The sequence below is a fragment of the Myxocyprinus asiaticus genome, chromosome 31 (genome assembly GCF_019703515.2).
Source record: "Myxocyprinus asiaticus isolate MX2 ecotype Aquarium Trade chromosome 31, UBuf_Myxa_2, whole genome shotgun sequence".
NCBI classification, from domain to species: Eukaryota; Metazoa; Chordata; class Actinopteri; order Cypriniformes; family Catostomidae; genus Myxocyprinus; species Myxocyprinus asiaticus.
Genome location: NC_059374.1, coordinates 40,223,822 through 40,238,831, shown reverse-complemented (window position 1 = coordinate 40,238,831; position 15,010 = coordinate 40,223,822). Strand labels below are relative to the sequence as shown.

General features: G+C 38.0%; 1 protein-coding gene across 2 annotated transcripts in view; it reads right to left on the bottom strand.

Annotated features, from left to right (window-relative positions):
* The window catches only part of LOC127422433 (sodium/calcium exchanger 2-like), a 124,337-nt gene that overhangs the window by 9,267 nt on the left and 100,060 nt on the right, over positions 1-15,010 (bottom strand). The window contains exons 4-9 of one of the 2 annotated variants that reach the window (XM_051665948.1): positions 12,915-13,142; positions 11,809-12,153; positions 10,730-11,185; positions 6,665-7,041; positions 3,103-3,206; positions 576-593 (exon numbers count right to left, since the gene is read on the bottom strand). In XM_051665948.1, the coding sequence (XP_051521908.1) occupies positions 576-593; positions 3,103-3,206; positions 6,665-7,041; positions 10,730-11,185; positions 11,809-12,153; positions 12,915-13,142 (1,528 nt within the window). The remainder of the gene's footprint in view (positions 1-575; positions 594-3,102; positions 3,207-6,664; positions 7,042-10,729; positions 11,186-11,808; positions 12,154-12,914; positions 13,143-15,010) is intronic. The other variant, XM_051665950.1, reaches the window with a different exon arrangement.

The window sequence follows — 15,010 nt, the reverse complement described above, 5'->3', positions numbered from 1 at the left end:
ATAACTAAGATATACCTAGAAAGTTTGAGCTCTTTTCATGTGAAAATTTGACACATTACCTCTTTGAAATGTCCAAATATTTCAAGATTTGTTGTGGCAACTGAACTGACTGATTTCATGTTAGAAAGAAAATGGCGTCTCTAAAAGATGTTTGAAAAGTGTTTTACTTTACTGCCTTGGAGAACTATTCCTTTTAAATTTCTTTTCAGATGCACCTACTGTAGCTGAGAGTCTTTTAGGGGCTTCAAAAAAAAAGTACTGTCATTTTTGCCAAGCATTTAAAGAAAAATTTAATTGTAAGAAGTCCTGAAGCATATTAGTTTCACTCCAACTCAAAAGATCTACTCCATTTCTCAAGGTCTGTTCTCTTTGTTGATTTCTTTTAAATGTTTTGAACTTCTCTCTTTTAACGATGAGTGTCTGATCCCTCTCTTAAGATTGTAACCGCATCCCTCATGGGTTCAGAAAAGCTTTTAGCACCTTCTCTCCTCTCAGCTGTGACCACTGGAGTGTTTAAATGAGAGTTAGTATGGACACATGTTAGAGGTGAATCACAGGTTTATCTGAAGCCTTACCTTGGTTCAGCAGCAGGGCTGCGTGGTGTAAGGAGGGACAAGAGAGATGGAGTTAGTGCTGGAGATGAGTTCACTCCATTAATAAACATACACACACATACACACACACACACACATATACGCGCTTCTAGATGGATCCCATTGCTATATGTATCGGAACCCTCTTGTGCTATGTTTAAAGGCCAAAGTATACTTGTGCTCGCTATTGACTATACTAAAGAGTATCACAAAACAGTCGAATGCGTCCATCTGAGCTTGCGGTCAAAAAACTATACTTTGAAAGGCTAAACACTCAACAGTGCACATGACTGATCGGCAAGCGAAAAACTAAGTAAAGCCTTTATTCAGAAGGCCTTTCCAATGTCCTTAGAAATGTGAAACAGAAAGTCACTTGATGTTGGACTTCTAATTTGGAAAATCAGCAGGAAACCCCATTCAAATAGAATAAAAAGGTTGTATGGAAATTAGTATAAAACAGAGGGACCTAAAATGCGCATGACTTAGTGGCTCGAATGTTTATGTGGCTTAATGGAGGATTTGGCTTTCTGAGCCGGTAAGTGGCCACTTGAGGAAGACCCTTTTGTGTTTCTTAGGAAATTGTTATTAGCTGACAGCATTTACCACCCAATGGGAAAACCCTGACTGCACCAAGACTGCACCATTCTAACTGTATGGCATCATGCAGACATGGCGGCACCCACAGAACTATATCTAATTTATCATCAAATGTAATTGTAAACAATCAATTTTAAGCATATTAAACACGTCAATGAGTCCACATTTCCTAGTCTCAGCCTCAAGACGGCCCGCCCATGGACCAATAAACAGTCCATGCCTTAACCATCTAATGCATATTGCAAACAAAACTGGAAAATGCTTTCCCAATCGAATAAATCCTGATCTGATTGGCTGGTTTGATGAAACTTCGAGTAAAAGCACACAGGACTTTTTATCAGTCCGCCTGGAAACAAGGTCATGTTTACAAGGTTCCGGGTTGATACAATGAGCGCTTTTAAGGAATGAAATATTCACTGGTTTGCCAGTTTACTGACATCAAATCTCTTATAGATATTCAGAGTTTCGTTTGAGGCATGTAGTAGCAAATAAAGTGATAACCAATAACAGAACAGCCTTGTTATGTCTAAAAAAGTCTGTACTGAGGTTTTGTGTGCTGTACTTAGACTACACATTTTTCTGTGCAGTCGCTCGTGGACACTGCCTCAACATTTTTTTTTTTTTTTTTTAATTAGAACTTGTCAAAATTAAGCTGTTAATGCATGTGATTAATTTAAAATGTTTAATGTGTTAATTTTTCTTAATCACGATTAATGCATTTACAAATTATTTCATTACATTCTGACATTTTATTCAGCACTGTGTGAGTGCTGAACACATTGGAATAGTGCGGAACCTTTGCTCTGTGTCCAGGGTTATTACACATCTCAAACAGTCAAACAACAGTGATTCCATGTCAATGATCAAGTGATGGAGAAAGGACATCCTAACCGTAATTTTTTGTACAAAACAAACCCAGATGGGACTTCTGATACGCTGCATACACACGACCCACTGGAGTGAAGCATCAGCATTTCCCTGGCGTCATGTTCCAGACAATTCGAATGAAGTATCATTACGTGGACATACCAGCGCTAAAAGGAAAACGAGACGTTCTCCGCAAGCGATTTTCAATTGGAGTTCAAAGTGGCAATTCATGTGAAAGCGGCTTCACGATTGCTGTAGCAAAGTGGATAGCCACTATTAATATTGTGAAAGATAAGGGTTTAAGAGATTTAATGCCCACTGCAATGAAAACGCAAACTACGGGGGCTAGATATTTCTATTATTTAACCTCTCACTTAGACTTTAGGACACGTTTAACGTTCCTTGAATTGGTGCTATTTTAGTGCATTTCTATCTTTATACTGTGGAATACTTTGTTTTGAAAATGTTCATAAACATTATTGTTACATATTGTTTTCTTTTCTAAGAAGGAACTAAATGCATTTTGACAAAGAAGATGTATATATAATCAAATTTCAGCACTTTCAAAATCTGTGATTAATCGCAATTAAATATTTTAATCAACTGACAGCACTATTTTAAATAAATGTATTTCCCACTGCAGTCTTTTATTATGGTAATATTTTATCTCAGATAACCCCGCTCCTAAACAGCACATAATGACATAACCAACTTGTGATTGATCGTCTTGCATGTCAGTTACCTATGTGTAAAACATGGTAAATTATATTCTTTATTGATAATCATAAACCTGGAAAACAAACACTGACAATGACAATTTGTTTCTTTATACAGTATGTCATTTTCTGAGCCTTGTACAACACAATGCTTCATGATCAAAGCTGGCCAAGTCAAGAATGAATCTCCTATATCTGACTGTAAATGGAACGCAGCTTGAACACATGCACCAAATGAATGGCAAAAACCCCATGAAAACCCTTATCAAGCTAAACAATAGTGTTTACAGTGAAACTTCAACATTTACACACACATACTGTACACACACCTGATATTCCTCTCTTCAGCCAGCGAGGTTCCTCGAGAACGATGAAGAAGTTTTCATGTTTCTCGTACTCTTCATCATCAATGATCCTCACCTGGAGAGTCTGACTGCACACACACACACACACACACACACACACATACACACACACACACATAAATACTTAATGCTGCTCCTCTGGGGTCACAAACAGCAGCGCTCCACCCTGACATGAAATCACATTAAAAGAGTTCACGCACAAACACACACAAGTATAGGTACAAAAACATGCTTGCACAAATCACGGCAAATGTCAGCATTTACATCACTTCAAAGGGTGGCATGTCAATATTTAATCATATTTAAATTAATACACACATCCATACACACTCACCCTGTCTCACACACTTATATACATCTCAGAAAAAATTTGAGTAAAAAAATGCTAATGCTTTGTATGTACGTAAAATTGTTCTTAGAAATTGCTCGATATAGTTTTTTTTAACAACCAATACTGAGTGTATGATTATCGATATGCAGAACAGATTTTTAATTATTGTTTTATATATATATACAGTATATAACTATATATACTATATATTATGTATATATATACACACACACTATATATTTTTGACATATAGTTGATTTTTAACTATATATATATTCATGGTTTTATATATATATAGTATATAAAACAATTCATATGTAAGTAAATAATGAATTAAGTATGTATTTTTATATAAACAAATATTCATATAATATATTATACATATCTATTGTTATACAGCATACAGTATGTATGTACTGTATACTATAGTGTATATATACATATATATATAATATATATATATATATATATATATATATATATATATATATATATATATATATATACACACACACACACACAGGCAATTCAGAAAGTATTCAGACCCCTTCATCACCCCATAATGACAAAGCACAAACCAGACTTTTCAAATTTATTAAGAAGAAAAAACTGATATATCACTTTAACATAAGTATTCAGACCCTTAACTCAGTACTTAGTTGAGGCACCTTTGACAGCAATTACAGCTTCAAGTCTTTTTGAGTATGATGCAACAAGCTTTGCACACCTGGATTTGGGGAGTTTCTGCCATTCTTTCCTGCAGATCCTCTCAAGCTCTGTCAGGTTGGATGGGGACCGTCTGTTGACAGCCATTTTCAGGTCTCTCCAGAGATGTTCGATTGGGTTCAAGTCCAGGCTCTAGCTGGGCCACTGAAGGACATTCACAGAGTCATCCTTAAGCCACACTTGTGTTGACTTGGCTGTGTGCTTAGGGTCATTGTCCTGTTGGAAGGTGAACCTTCAGCCCAGTCTGAGGTCCTGAGTGCTTTGGACCAGGTTTTCATTAAGGATATCTTGTATTTTGCTGCATTCAGCTTTCCTTTAATTCTGACCAGTCCCCCAGTCCCTGCTGTTGAAAAACACCCCACAGCATGATACTACCAACAGCATGCTTCACTGTTGGGATGATATTGCGTAGGTGATGAGCGGTGCCTGGTTTCCTCCAGACATGATTGGAATTGAGGCCAAACAGTTCAATCTTCGTTTCATCAGACCAGAGAATCTTGTTTCTCACAGTCTGAGAGTCCTTTAGGTGCTTTTTTTATGTGTCTTGCACTGAGGAGAGGCTTCCGTCTGGCCACTCTGTCATAAAGCCGAGATTGGTGGAGTATTGCAGTGATGGTTGCAGTGAAGTTTCTCCCATCTCCACACATGATCTCTGGAGCTCAACCAGAGTGACCATCGGGCTCTTGGTCACCTCTCTTACCAAGGCCCTTCTCCCCCGATTGCTCAGTTTGGCCAGGCGGTCAGCTCTAGGAAGAGTCCTGGTTGTTCCCATCTTCTTCTATTTATGAATTATGGAGGCCACTGTGCTCTTGGGAACCTTCAATGCAGCCAAATTTTGTAGCCCTCCCCAGATTTGTGCCTCGATACAATCCTGTCTCTGAGCTCTGCAGGCAGTATATATATTTACAGTTGAAGTCAGAAGTTAACATACACCTTAGCCAAATACATTTAAACTCAGTTTTTCACAATTCCTGACATTTAATTGTTGAAAAAAAAAAATTATATCGGATTGCGGTCAGGGCTTTGTGATGGCCACTCCAATACCTTGACTTTGTTGTTCTTAAGCCATTTTTCCCACAACTTTGGAGGTATGATTGGGGTCATTGTCCATTTGGAAGACCCATTTGCGACCGAGCATTAACTTCCTGGCTGATTTCTTGATATGTTGCTTCAATATATCCACATCATTTTCCTTCCTCATGATGCCATCTATTTTGTGAAGTGCACTATTTTGCAAAGCACCCCCACAACATGATGCTGCCACCCCAATGCTTCATGATTGGGATGGTGTACTTCGGCTTGCAAACCTCACCCTTTTTCCTCCAAACATAACAATGGTCATTATGGCCAAACAGTTAAATTTTTGTTTCATTAGACCAGAGGACATTTCTTCAAAAAGTAAGATCTTTGTCCCCATTTGCACTTGCGAACTGTAGTCTGGCTTTTTTAAGGCAATTTTGGAGCAGTGGCTTCTTCCTTGCTGAGCAGCCTTTTAAGGTTATGTCAATATAGGACTAATTTTACTGTGGATATAGATACTTGTCTACCTGTTTCCTCCAGCATCTTCACAAGGTCCTTTGCTGTTGTTCTGGGATTGATCTGCAATTTTCGCACCAAACTACATTCATCTCTAGGAGACAGAATGCATCTCCTTCCTGAGCGGTATGATGGCTGCATGATCCCATGGTGTTTATACTTGCATACTATTGTTTGTACAGATGAACATCATAAATTCAGACGTTTGGAAATGGCTCCTAAGGATGAACCAGACTTGTGGATTTCCAAAAATTTTTTTCTGAGGTCTTGGCTGATTTCTTTTGATTTTCCCATGAAGTCAAGCAAAGAGGCACTGAGTTTGAAGGTAGGCCATAAAATACACCCTGAGGTACACCTCCAATTCAGTACACCTCCTATCAGAAGCTAATTGGCTAATTGTCTAGAGGCTTGACATAATTTTCTGGAATTTTCCAAGCTGCTTAAAGGCACAGTTAACTTAATGTAAACTTCTGACCCACTGGAATTGTGATATAGTCAATTAAAAGTGAAACAATCTGTCTGTAAACAAATGTTGGAAAAATTACTTGTATCATGCACAAAGTAGATGTCCTAAACGGCTTGCCTAAACTATAGTTGGCTAATATTAAATATGTGGAGATTTTGTTCTGCATTCATGAATGACACCCCATACCATGTGGCTTATTAATAAAAAGTGTGCTATTACTTTTCAATTGGGTTTATGATTTTTACCTGGTGGACACTAAAACGGGTGAAAAATAAATCCCTTAGACTTACATTGAATGACAGAGCCATATCAAAGCAATTACTCAGAATACCAAAGCTTCCACTTACCAACACATTAGAAACCACTCAGAAAACCTTAGCAACCACATAGTAACACCCTGACAACCACCCACAACACCCCAGTGGCTTTTTGCAAGAACTAATTATTTCGTACAAACAAACACTCACGTTGTCTGGTCATTGGTGAACTCCAGCTCTCCATGTGTGTCCTCGAAATCAACCCCTCCCCCCTGGGCTGTTCCAGGCTCCGTGTGGTATGGAATGATGACAGTTCCACGGGCGCCGGAGTTCCGGACCACCGTCACTTCCATGGTTCCCACGCTCTCGCTCACTCGCACCAGACGGTCTGTAAAAGTGAAGATCCCTGCGTGGTCGTCATCCAGGATGGTGACTGTGGCCATCAGTGGTTCCACCAGCCGAGCCTTGGGACCCTGCTCCGTGTTGTCACTCTCAAACATACCCTCCGCATCACCGACACGCAGATTCAGCAAACGCACAAAGAAATGTTCATCCTCCTCAAAGATTTCATCATCGATGATGCCCACCTAGAGATAGAAACTCTTACAAACTTTCAAAGTTTAAAATCAACATGGAATCAAAATCTATTTACTTTTTTAATATTCATTCCTGGTCTTATTTTCCGCAATTCATAAGTCTTTGTTATTTCAAAGAAAAATAAATATGTCTTCGTAATCTTTCGTCCAAATGTAACACTTGCTCAACCTCTGAAAAGACTTTCCTTTTTGTCTTACATCACCAAGGCCATTTAAGTTTCAATTAATGGGTGTCAGCAGTGTTTCAGGAAGGAATAGTCGTCCACAACTGACTGCAAACTTTAGTATTGAACGCCCACTTTTTATGATCATGATTGATAAATTCAAGTCCCATCCAACATTTTTTTTTCTGTTAAATATCTTGTTTGACTTGTTGCAAAATCACATTATGGGAATAAAAAAGGTTTCGAATGTCATTTCACATTGACTTTAAAGGTGAAGTGTGCAATTCCTGCACAGTACTGGTACCAAACAGAATTGCAAAACTATTTCGCAACATGTTTCCAACACTCTTCTACATTTCTACTTCTACTTGCACCCTGTCTTCAATAGAGCGCAATAGTTTGGTTCCAGAAGTAAAAATCCCATTCATTTTCTCCATAGTGAAATTGATTATTAACAATAACTTATAAATCTTTAAAGACAGACCTACTGTGAGCTCTAAGGTTGTTAATCGATGGTATATGCTTTTGAAGCCATCAGTCCAGGTTATTTCAACTTCAATTTAAAAAAATCGCATTTAATAGCATGATTTGTGCTAAATAAGTGCACAACCTTTGATCCACAAGGGAAAGTATTTACCAATTAGCAAATTTCAGCAAACAAAGCATGCAAAAACAGCTCAGCAGTAAACGCCCATATTGAATGATGCAATCGATTCCGTCACTTTCAAACTTCTTATACGTACAGTATATTTGCATACATCTGAACATTTTGGAATAAACTTAAAAAGTACTGTTTCCCTACTTATAATCAACAACTTTAAATCAATAGTTTTATATTTTTCCATTGTTGTAATTAGATTATGTCAATCAAAATGCTTCATGGGATTGTAGTTCATTCCCTCATGAAAGACGTTAAGTACACAGTCAAGTTCCTTTGTCTTTTTATCTGATTTTCCAAGTAAAGTTTGTAATGCTATGATTCACCTTGGGGCTGGTTGGTTGGGTTCATTTTATAAAATACTTATGGGAAAAAATTATTGGGAGAAATACTTCAGAAACCAAGACGACTGAAAAAGTGAACAGACACTGTAGTGCTCTATTGTTTAAAAAGCTGGTTTTCCTGCCCCCAAACTCACACAGTTGGTTGAGAAAGAAGTTGACATGTTAGCCTATTCAAAGAAGCAGATAAATGTTCTAAAAGCACCACAAAGTCATAGTGTTTACACACTTCAGGGAAATCAACCTACAAATGTCTTCCTTGTAGTTATCTCTTCACATTAAGCTAGGATACCAGAAAATGTTTTAACATCGAAAACAATTACACCACCTTGAAACTTACAAAGACATATGGGGCCATATTTTAAGAGTGCTATGCCTTAAGCCCAGTGCTATGCAATACTGTACGTCATATGCTCAAAGTCAGTGGGCATGGCCATGAAGTTTTGATATTTTCCTGCAAGTATACACTAAGTCTAGGTGCAAGTGGGTTGGTGAAACTGTGTGTGCAAAGCGCTAATGGGCTGGGTCAAGTGTAATTTAATTCTGAGGTTATTTTTCGGTTACTTCACCATCTGCGTCCTATTATAAATTCAATTTCATGTCAAGCAACTTCGATATAAATGAAGACAGCATATTCATAAGAATTTGGTAGTGTAAATGGGCTGTATCCAATGCATCCCCTGCTCTGTTTGTTACCTGCGCTGCACCGGACTGCGATGTATGTGTTGTATGTTCTCTGTCAGCCTCTCTGGGACAGTTGGATCTCGTCCTGCTCGCTCGTGTCTCACCTGCTTGACATATGCTTTGCTTCCCTCCCATTGTTGGTTGTTTTTTAGTATATTTTTATTATATATTTCTCTGTTTAATGTTTTATTTTTGTACAGCGTCTTTGATCTTTGGAAAGGCGCTATACAAAATAAATGTATTATTATTATTATTAATCTAATTATTAATCATCTTGATCTATTGACACAAATCATGGCTAGTATTAAAAGTGATCGATAGCTCTTTGATATTATCTGCTCGTGGAATCCCAAAACTGCAAATGCAGGAACTGATTTTAGACTTTGCACCGAGAAAAGACATGGTTCTTAAATGTCTTAGTGCAATGACCTATTTCTCAGGAAAATAGCAAATTGCACTTTGTGCCACTTTATTAACATACAACACACCCATAGATAGCACAAACACTCCCACCCATGGCCACTTGTGCTTTGCGCTGGCATGAAAATTGCACTCAGAATAAGAACTCATCCAAGAAAATTGGATGAGACATAGCGCATGGTCGTTGCGCTCAGAGCTGCGCCTTGCATGGGCACGAAAATAGAGCCCAAAGTTTCATTTCAGTTTAGCTCAGAATCTAACCCTTTAGCAAAAAGTGCTTGGTAATCAGACAAGTACATCAGTCAGAGTTCAGACTGATCAGATAAGTGTGTCTGTCAGTTTGATTCCTCTCTCACTCTGTCTCCATGGCAAAGATACTGTCCATCATTTGTCACTCAACCAAATTCAGACAGTACGGCTACTGTTGCTATGGATACACAGTCCTGTCTATCTCAGTGGAGTGGATGTTTGTCTACAAAGGAGTTTATTACATGAAAGAAAGAAGAGTTTTTGTTCTTCTGGAAGCTACTTCTAGGTAAAAATGTACCAAATGTGGTTCCCTGAGGCTTATCATTTCAGAAAAGATCTGTGTTAATAAACACTGAACAATAAGAACTAACAGATTAAACTCTTCTTAGATTAGGCTTCTTCTGTGTCCTGGATAATGTTTTCACTAAGGGCTGCACGACTACTGAGTTTTAATAGTCGACTAGTCGAGCCCATTCGTCGAGTCGAATTTGACTAGTCGTGATGTCAACCCTCCCCCCCATACACCACCTCCTCGACGTCATTTCCAACAGACACGTTCTTTAAATCACATGGAGCAACCAGCCGACTTTAGGCTGACAGTGTCGACTACATTGATGTTGACTAGCCTATGCAATCCTTAGTTTTTACTTGCTGAATTCAAGACAAAGTAGTCAAAGTCAACATGAAATAGCATTCGTAACCCAGTTTACTTCCATAATGTGACACATTTCCAAGTGAAAGAATATTCAACAAGAAAAAAACTGTAGGTTTAGACTTGATTTAAAATTTCAGATTTTATCGGAAATTGCCTGGATTGTGAAATGGTACAACTGTACCCAAAAACAATGCTTAGAAAGCTATTTGACTGATGGGTAACATAATTTAACATGAGTTAACATGATTTGACATTACTGATCTTGATAAATTATTATTGTCCAAATACCTAAGTATCCATGTGTCAGAACTGACCAGCTAAGACAAGGTAGAAAACCAGCTACTGCCTCAAAGACTCAGTGTGAATTAGCGTGTTCGCAAGTTAATCAGGTGAGCTTCCTGATCAAGCAGATTCCTGTTGAGATGACCTTTTTTCAGCCACAGAATTTTGCCATAAAAGGTAAATGTGACCGAGCCTTAAGCTGGTTTTAACTGGATTTTCTCCTCACCTTAATCTCTTTTCTGGTTTCTCCTGGTTTGAACACCAGCGTTCCTTCACAGTATTCGTAATCTGAGCCTGCGTTGGCCGTACCGTCTTCTGTACAGTAGTCAATATAGAACGTGCTCTCTCCAAAACCTCCTCGACACACCACAGCTATCGCAATTGTGCCACAGTTCTCCATGCACTGGATGTGTGTGCTTTCGAAGGAAATGTGACTGCAGACGGCCAAGTCGTCCTCTTCTGAAGCCTCGTCACCGCCCACCATGGCAGCACGGCGAGCATGATCAGCTGCATGTTTCTTCAACACGTTACCAGCTCCGATCATCATGCGCGTGGCCTGGATGCGGTAAAAGGCACGACTTTTCTGTTGATGGAGAAGGGCGTAGTAGTTGGCCAGCTCCACCAGTTGATCCAATTCCTTATCTGGATATTTCTGCTTTAGATCCTTCAGGATACGGATTCCCTGGAACCAAAACATTCAAGAGTAAAGACGTATAAATTCTGAGATATGTTTTACTAGTGCATGTAGCTAGTGCAATGAAAATTAATTTTCTCAGCCTAATTTCATTTCAAGCCCACATGATTTCCTGTCTTTCACATTTTTCAAAATGTATGTTATCCGCCAAAAATTACTGTAGCTCTCCAATCTCATTTGCACTTGTGCATATTCAAACTTGGCATGTCAAAGACCATTGCGCTAGGTTTGACATCAGTGATGCTGCATGCCATTAGTGTTTTGTGATCGCAACATGCCATGTTTGAATGTGCACATGTGCAAATGAGATTTGAGAGCTTAGGGTTAGGGTTTGGGTTAAGGGTTAGAGAAAGATTTGTTCCACACGCAAGGCTATTGTATGGCTTTAGAAGATGTGAATATAGCGCACAAGTTGTCTAGACTACTTTTATGGTGTTTTTTTTTTTATTTTTTTACTACTTTCATTGTATGGAAAGCAGTAGCTTGGAGATTGTGCCCAACATCTCCTTTTGTGTTCCACGGAAAAAAAGAAAGTCATGTGGATTTGGAATGGAACTGTGAATGGAACAAAATGTTTGTATTTAAAATTAAGTGTGTGTATCTTTCCTCACTTCTTTACGACTCTCATCCAGGTCTTTGGCGCCATCCATGTAAATGGTCGTGCTGTTGGAGTTGGGTAGAGTTGCCATGGCACCTGTTGTGTTACTGGTTCCGTCCTGGCAATTTTCCTGTGTACTGAATCCTACAGCTCCACCCCTCAGTGGAAACTTCCCATCTATCAACCTCTCCATACCTTTAGGAGTCATCTCCCCCTCCGTCTCCACAACAACCCCTGTTCTTTTGTCGGCACGGTAGCGCTTTGACATGTACTTGTAGAAGAGGAGACGGCGGTCGGCAATCCAAGCCAGGATCACACAGATGGGGAAATAACAGAGAGTAACTAGTGCTTCCCATACCTAAAACACACACACACACAACGATGAAGTTATTGCACCAAAAAATCTATAAAGTGGAGGGTACATAGGGTACAATAAACTATAACAGAGACGAATGATGTTACAACTCACTTTACCATAAACAACTGACTAAATATGGTTTTGTGGTCAGAAGTACCAGATCATAAACAATATTTATAATTTCATGTGACTTAGTAAAACAAACTACACACTAAACACACACACATTTTATCCTAAAACTAATTAAGTGATATATATATATATATATATATATATATATATATATATATATATATATATATATATATATATATATATATAATTTTTTTTATTTTATTTTTTTTGCATGAAGAAAATTTTGCCTATTTTTAAGACCATTGAGATTTTTTATGACAATAGAACCATAACAACTAGTGACATTTTCCTCCAAAATTCACATTATGGTAAGGGCAGTTTAATTCTGAGATTTTTGATAATTCCCATTATTCTCAATAGTACTTGTGAAAAAAAAGGGTTAAATTGAAAAGAAATGTAAATAATGTACCAATGCAATAAATCTTAATGTTATTAAAATAGGCTTAATTTGCTTTAGGCATCATCTTCTCTAATCTTCTCTAATCTTCTCTAATATAATATAATATAATATAATAATTGTATCTATTTTTTATTATTATTATGATTTTGGGGTAAAATATGACCTGGACATATCAAGTTTAATGAGATTCACCTAAAAGCACAAAAACAAAAGTATTCACACACACCTCCACGACTCCCGGTGAGATGATGGACAGGATCAGGTAGAGCCAAATATAAGCGAAGATACTCCAGAAGGCCGTGATGAAAAAGACTCTGAGATGTTTGATCTTCCTCACCTCACCATCAGGAATCACCCACACACAGATCCCAATGATCACAAACATATTAAAGGCAGCGCTGCCCACGATGGTGCCCGGACCCAGCTCACCAGACTCAAAACCATGACCACATACCTGAGACATACACAAACACACACACACAACAGTTGTGTAGTTGACAAACACATCAGTGTTAAAGGAGTAATACCATTAGTTGCAAGTTCTACACACAGCAAGGAATAACACAAGAAAGTACAGATCCTGTAAATGCTGTGGACACAGTTGTTCTGATGTCGAATCTTAACTGTATTGATAACACACACACAAAAAAAAGCACCACCTAACATTAGAATTGGAAGAAAATTGGCAAGTGCCCTCAACATGTTCTGTTGTCCATGTGTACTAAGTTTTGTTATGTTTGGATATTGCGCTCACAAGATACAGGCTAATTAGTCATATTCTGGGACACAACCAAAAACACATTGGCTTGTAAAAAAATCAATGTAATACATTTTTTTTCAACATGACCAATTGATTTGGGGGCACTGAAGGACTCGGAGGAAATAAAATGTTTTATTCAAGCCAGAGTTATTAGAAAGAAACATAAAAAATGTATTAAAGTGTGGCTGATTCTCTCCAAATTTGTAGCACATCCTCATCTAGACACCCTCTACGTATATGCCAAATTGAATAATGGCCAGCAATTCACAATTTAAATTATTAACTGTTAAAATTTGATTAGCTGCTGGCAGCCATTTTTGTTGATTTGTCCAACCGATATTTTAAAGATGTGTTAGCATTTGCACCAAAGATTTATGTAAGGTTCCAACTTTCTTAATGAAATGAGTGCAAATTTATAATTTCTTTTTTTAGTTATAGCATCCCCTATGGGCAGAATTGAACTAAATTTGGTGTGTGCCCTCAAAACTGCTTCATGTCGCAGTTTACCAAGTTTAATTAATTTTGGACTTTGCGTTTAGAAGATAAAGGTCGGGGAACATGGGCCACGGCAAAACATTTTATAGTCTTGTAACTCTGAAGTGCTTTGATGAATCAAAGTGTTATAATAATTCTTTTTAGGAGGGTCAGTTGATGATACGAAATTCTGTGTGAATCAAATGGCCTAGGAGGAGTTAGAAAAAGTAGTTTTTTTTCCAGAAAATTCTAAAATTATAGACGGAAATAAAAAATTATTTTAATTTTAGCCCATACATTTCCGGAGTTATATCCGAAAACTTAAATTATCTCATTATAGCACCAATCAGTGTTTTATGGGTGCGTGTGTGTAGCGGTTGAGATTTGGGACCACTCTGCCAAGTTTGGGGTCTCTCTGACTTATGGACTCTGATGCCCAGACACTTTTATGGAAGAGGAAGAAGAGGAGGAAGAAGAAGATTATAGAAACACCTTGTGTTGAATGGGGGTGTGTACGTGTGTGTGTGTGTGTGTGTGTTGATGCCTGAGTAGCCCAGACACATTTAGAGAAGAAGATGAAGAAGAATTAGTACAAATATAGTAAGGTTCCAGCACCTTGGATGCTTGAATCCTTAGGATGGCAATATGATTCCCATTCAATAGCATTCAGTTCACATGGACAAGATATGTCACATTCACTGCACATTCTTGAAAGAGAAATGTATGTCCTTGGGAAAGATAAAGCTACAGATGGAACTAGAAATTACACAGGTGTCATTTATCAATACCTGTGGCTATATGGCTGTTTCCTCTCTATATCTACACCAGCAGGTTGAACAGCTGGCCTCTGGGGTCTCTCTGTGGCTAACAGATAATTCACTCTGCGCCTCCTCTACAACTGAGCTTGCAATGAGATTTCACACATCTGATGCCAAAATCTGCCAAATATTCTGCCTGACTGAGTCTCTCTCTTGTCTGATTCCTCCTCTTAAAAATTCAATTTTTCAAAATGAATTGTGTTTGTGATGTTGTTTGAATAGAAACCACACAACAATAATCCTGTATAGTGTACGTTAAACCCTTAAAGT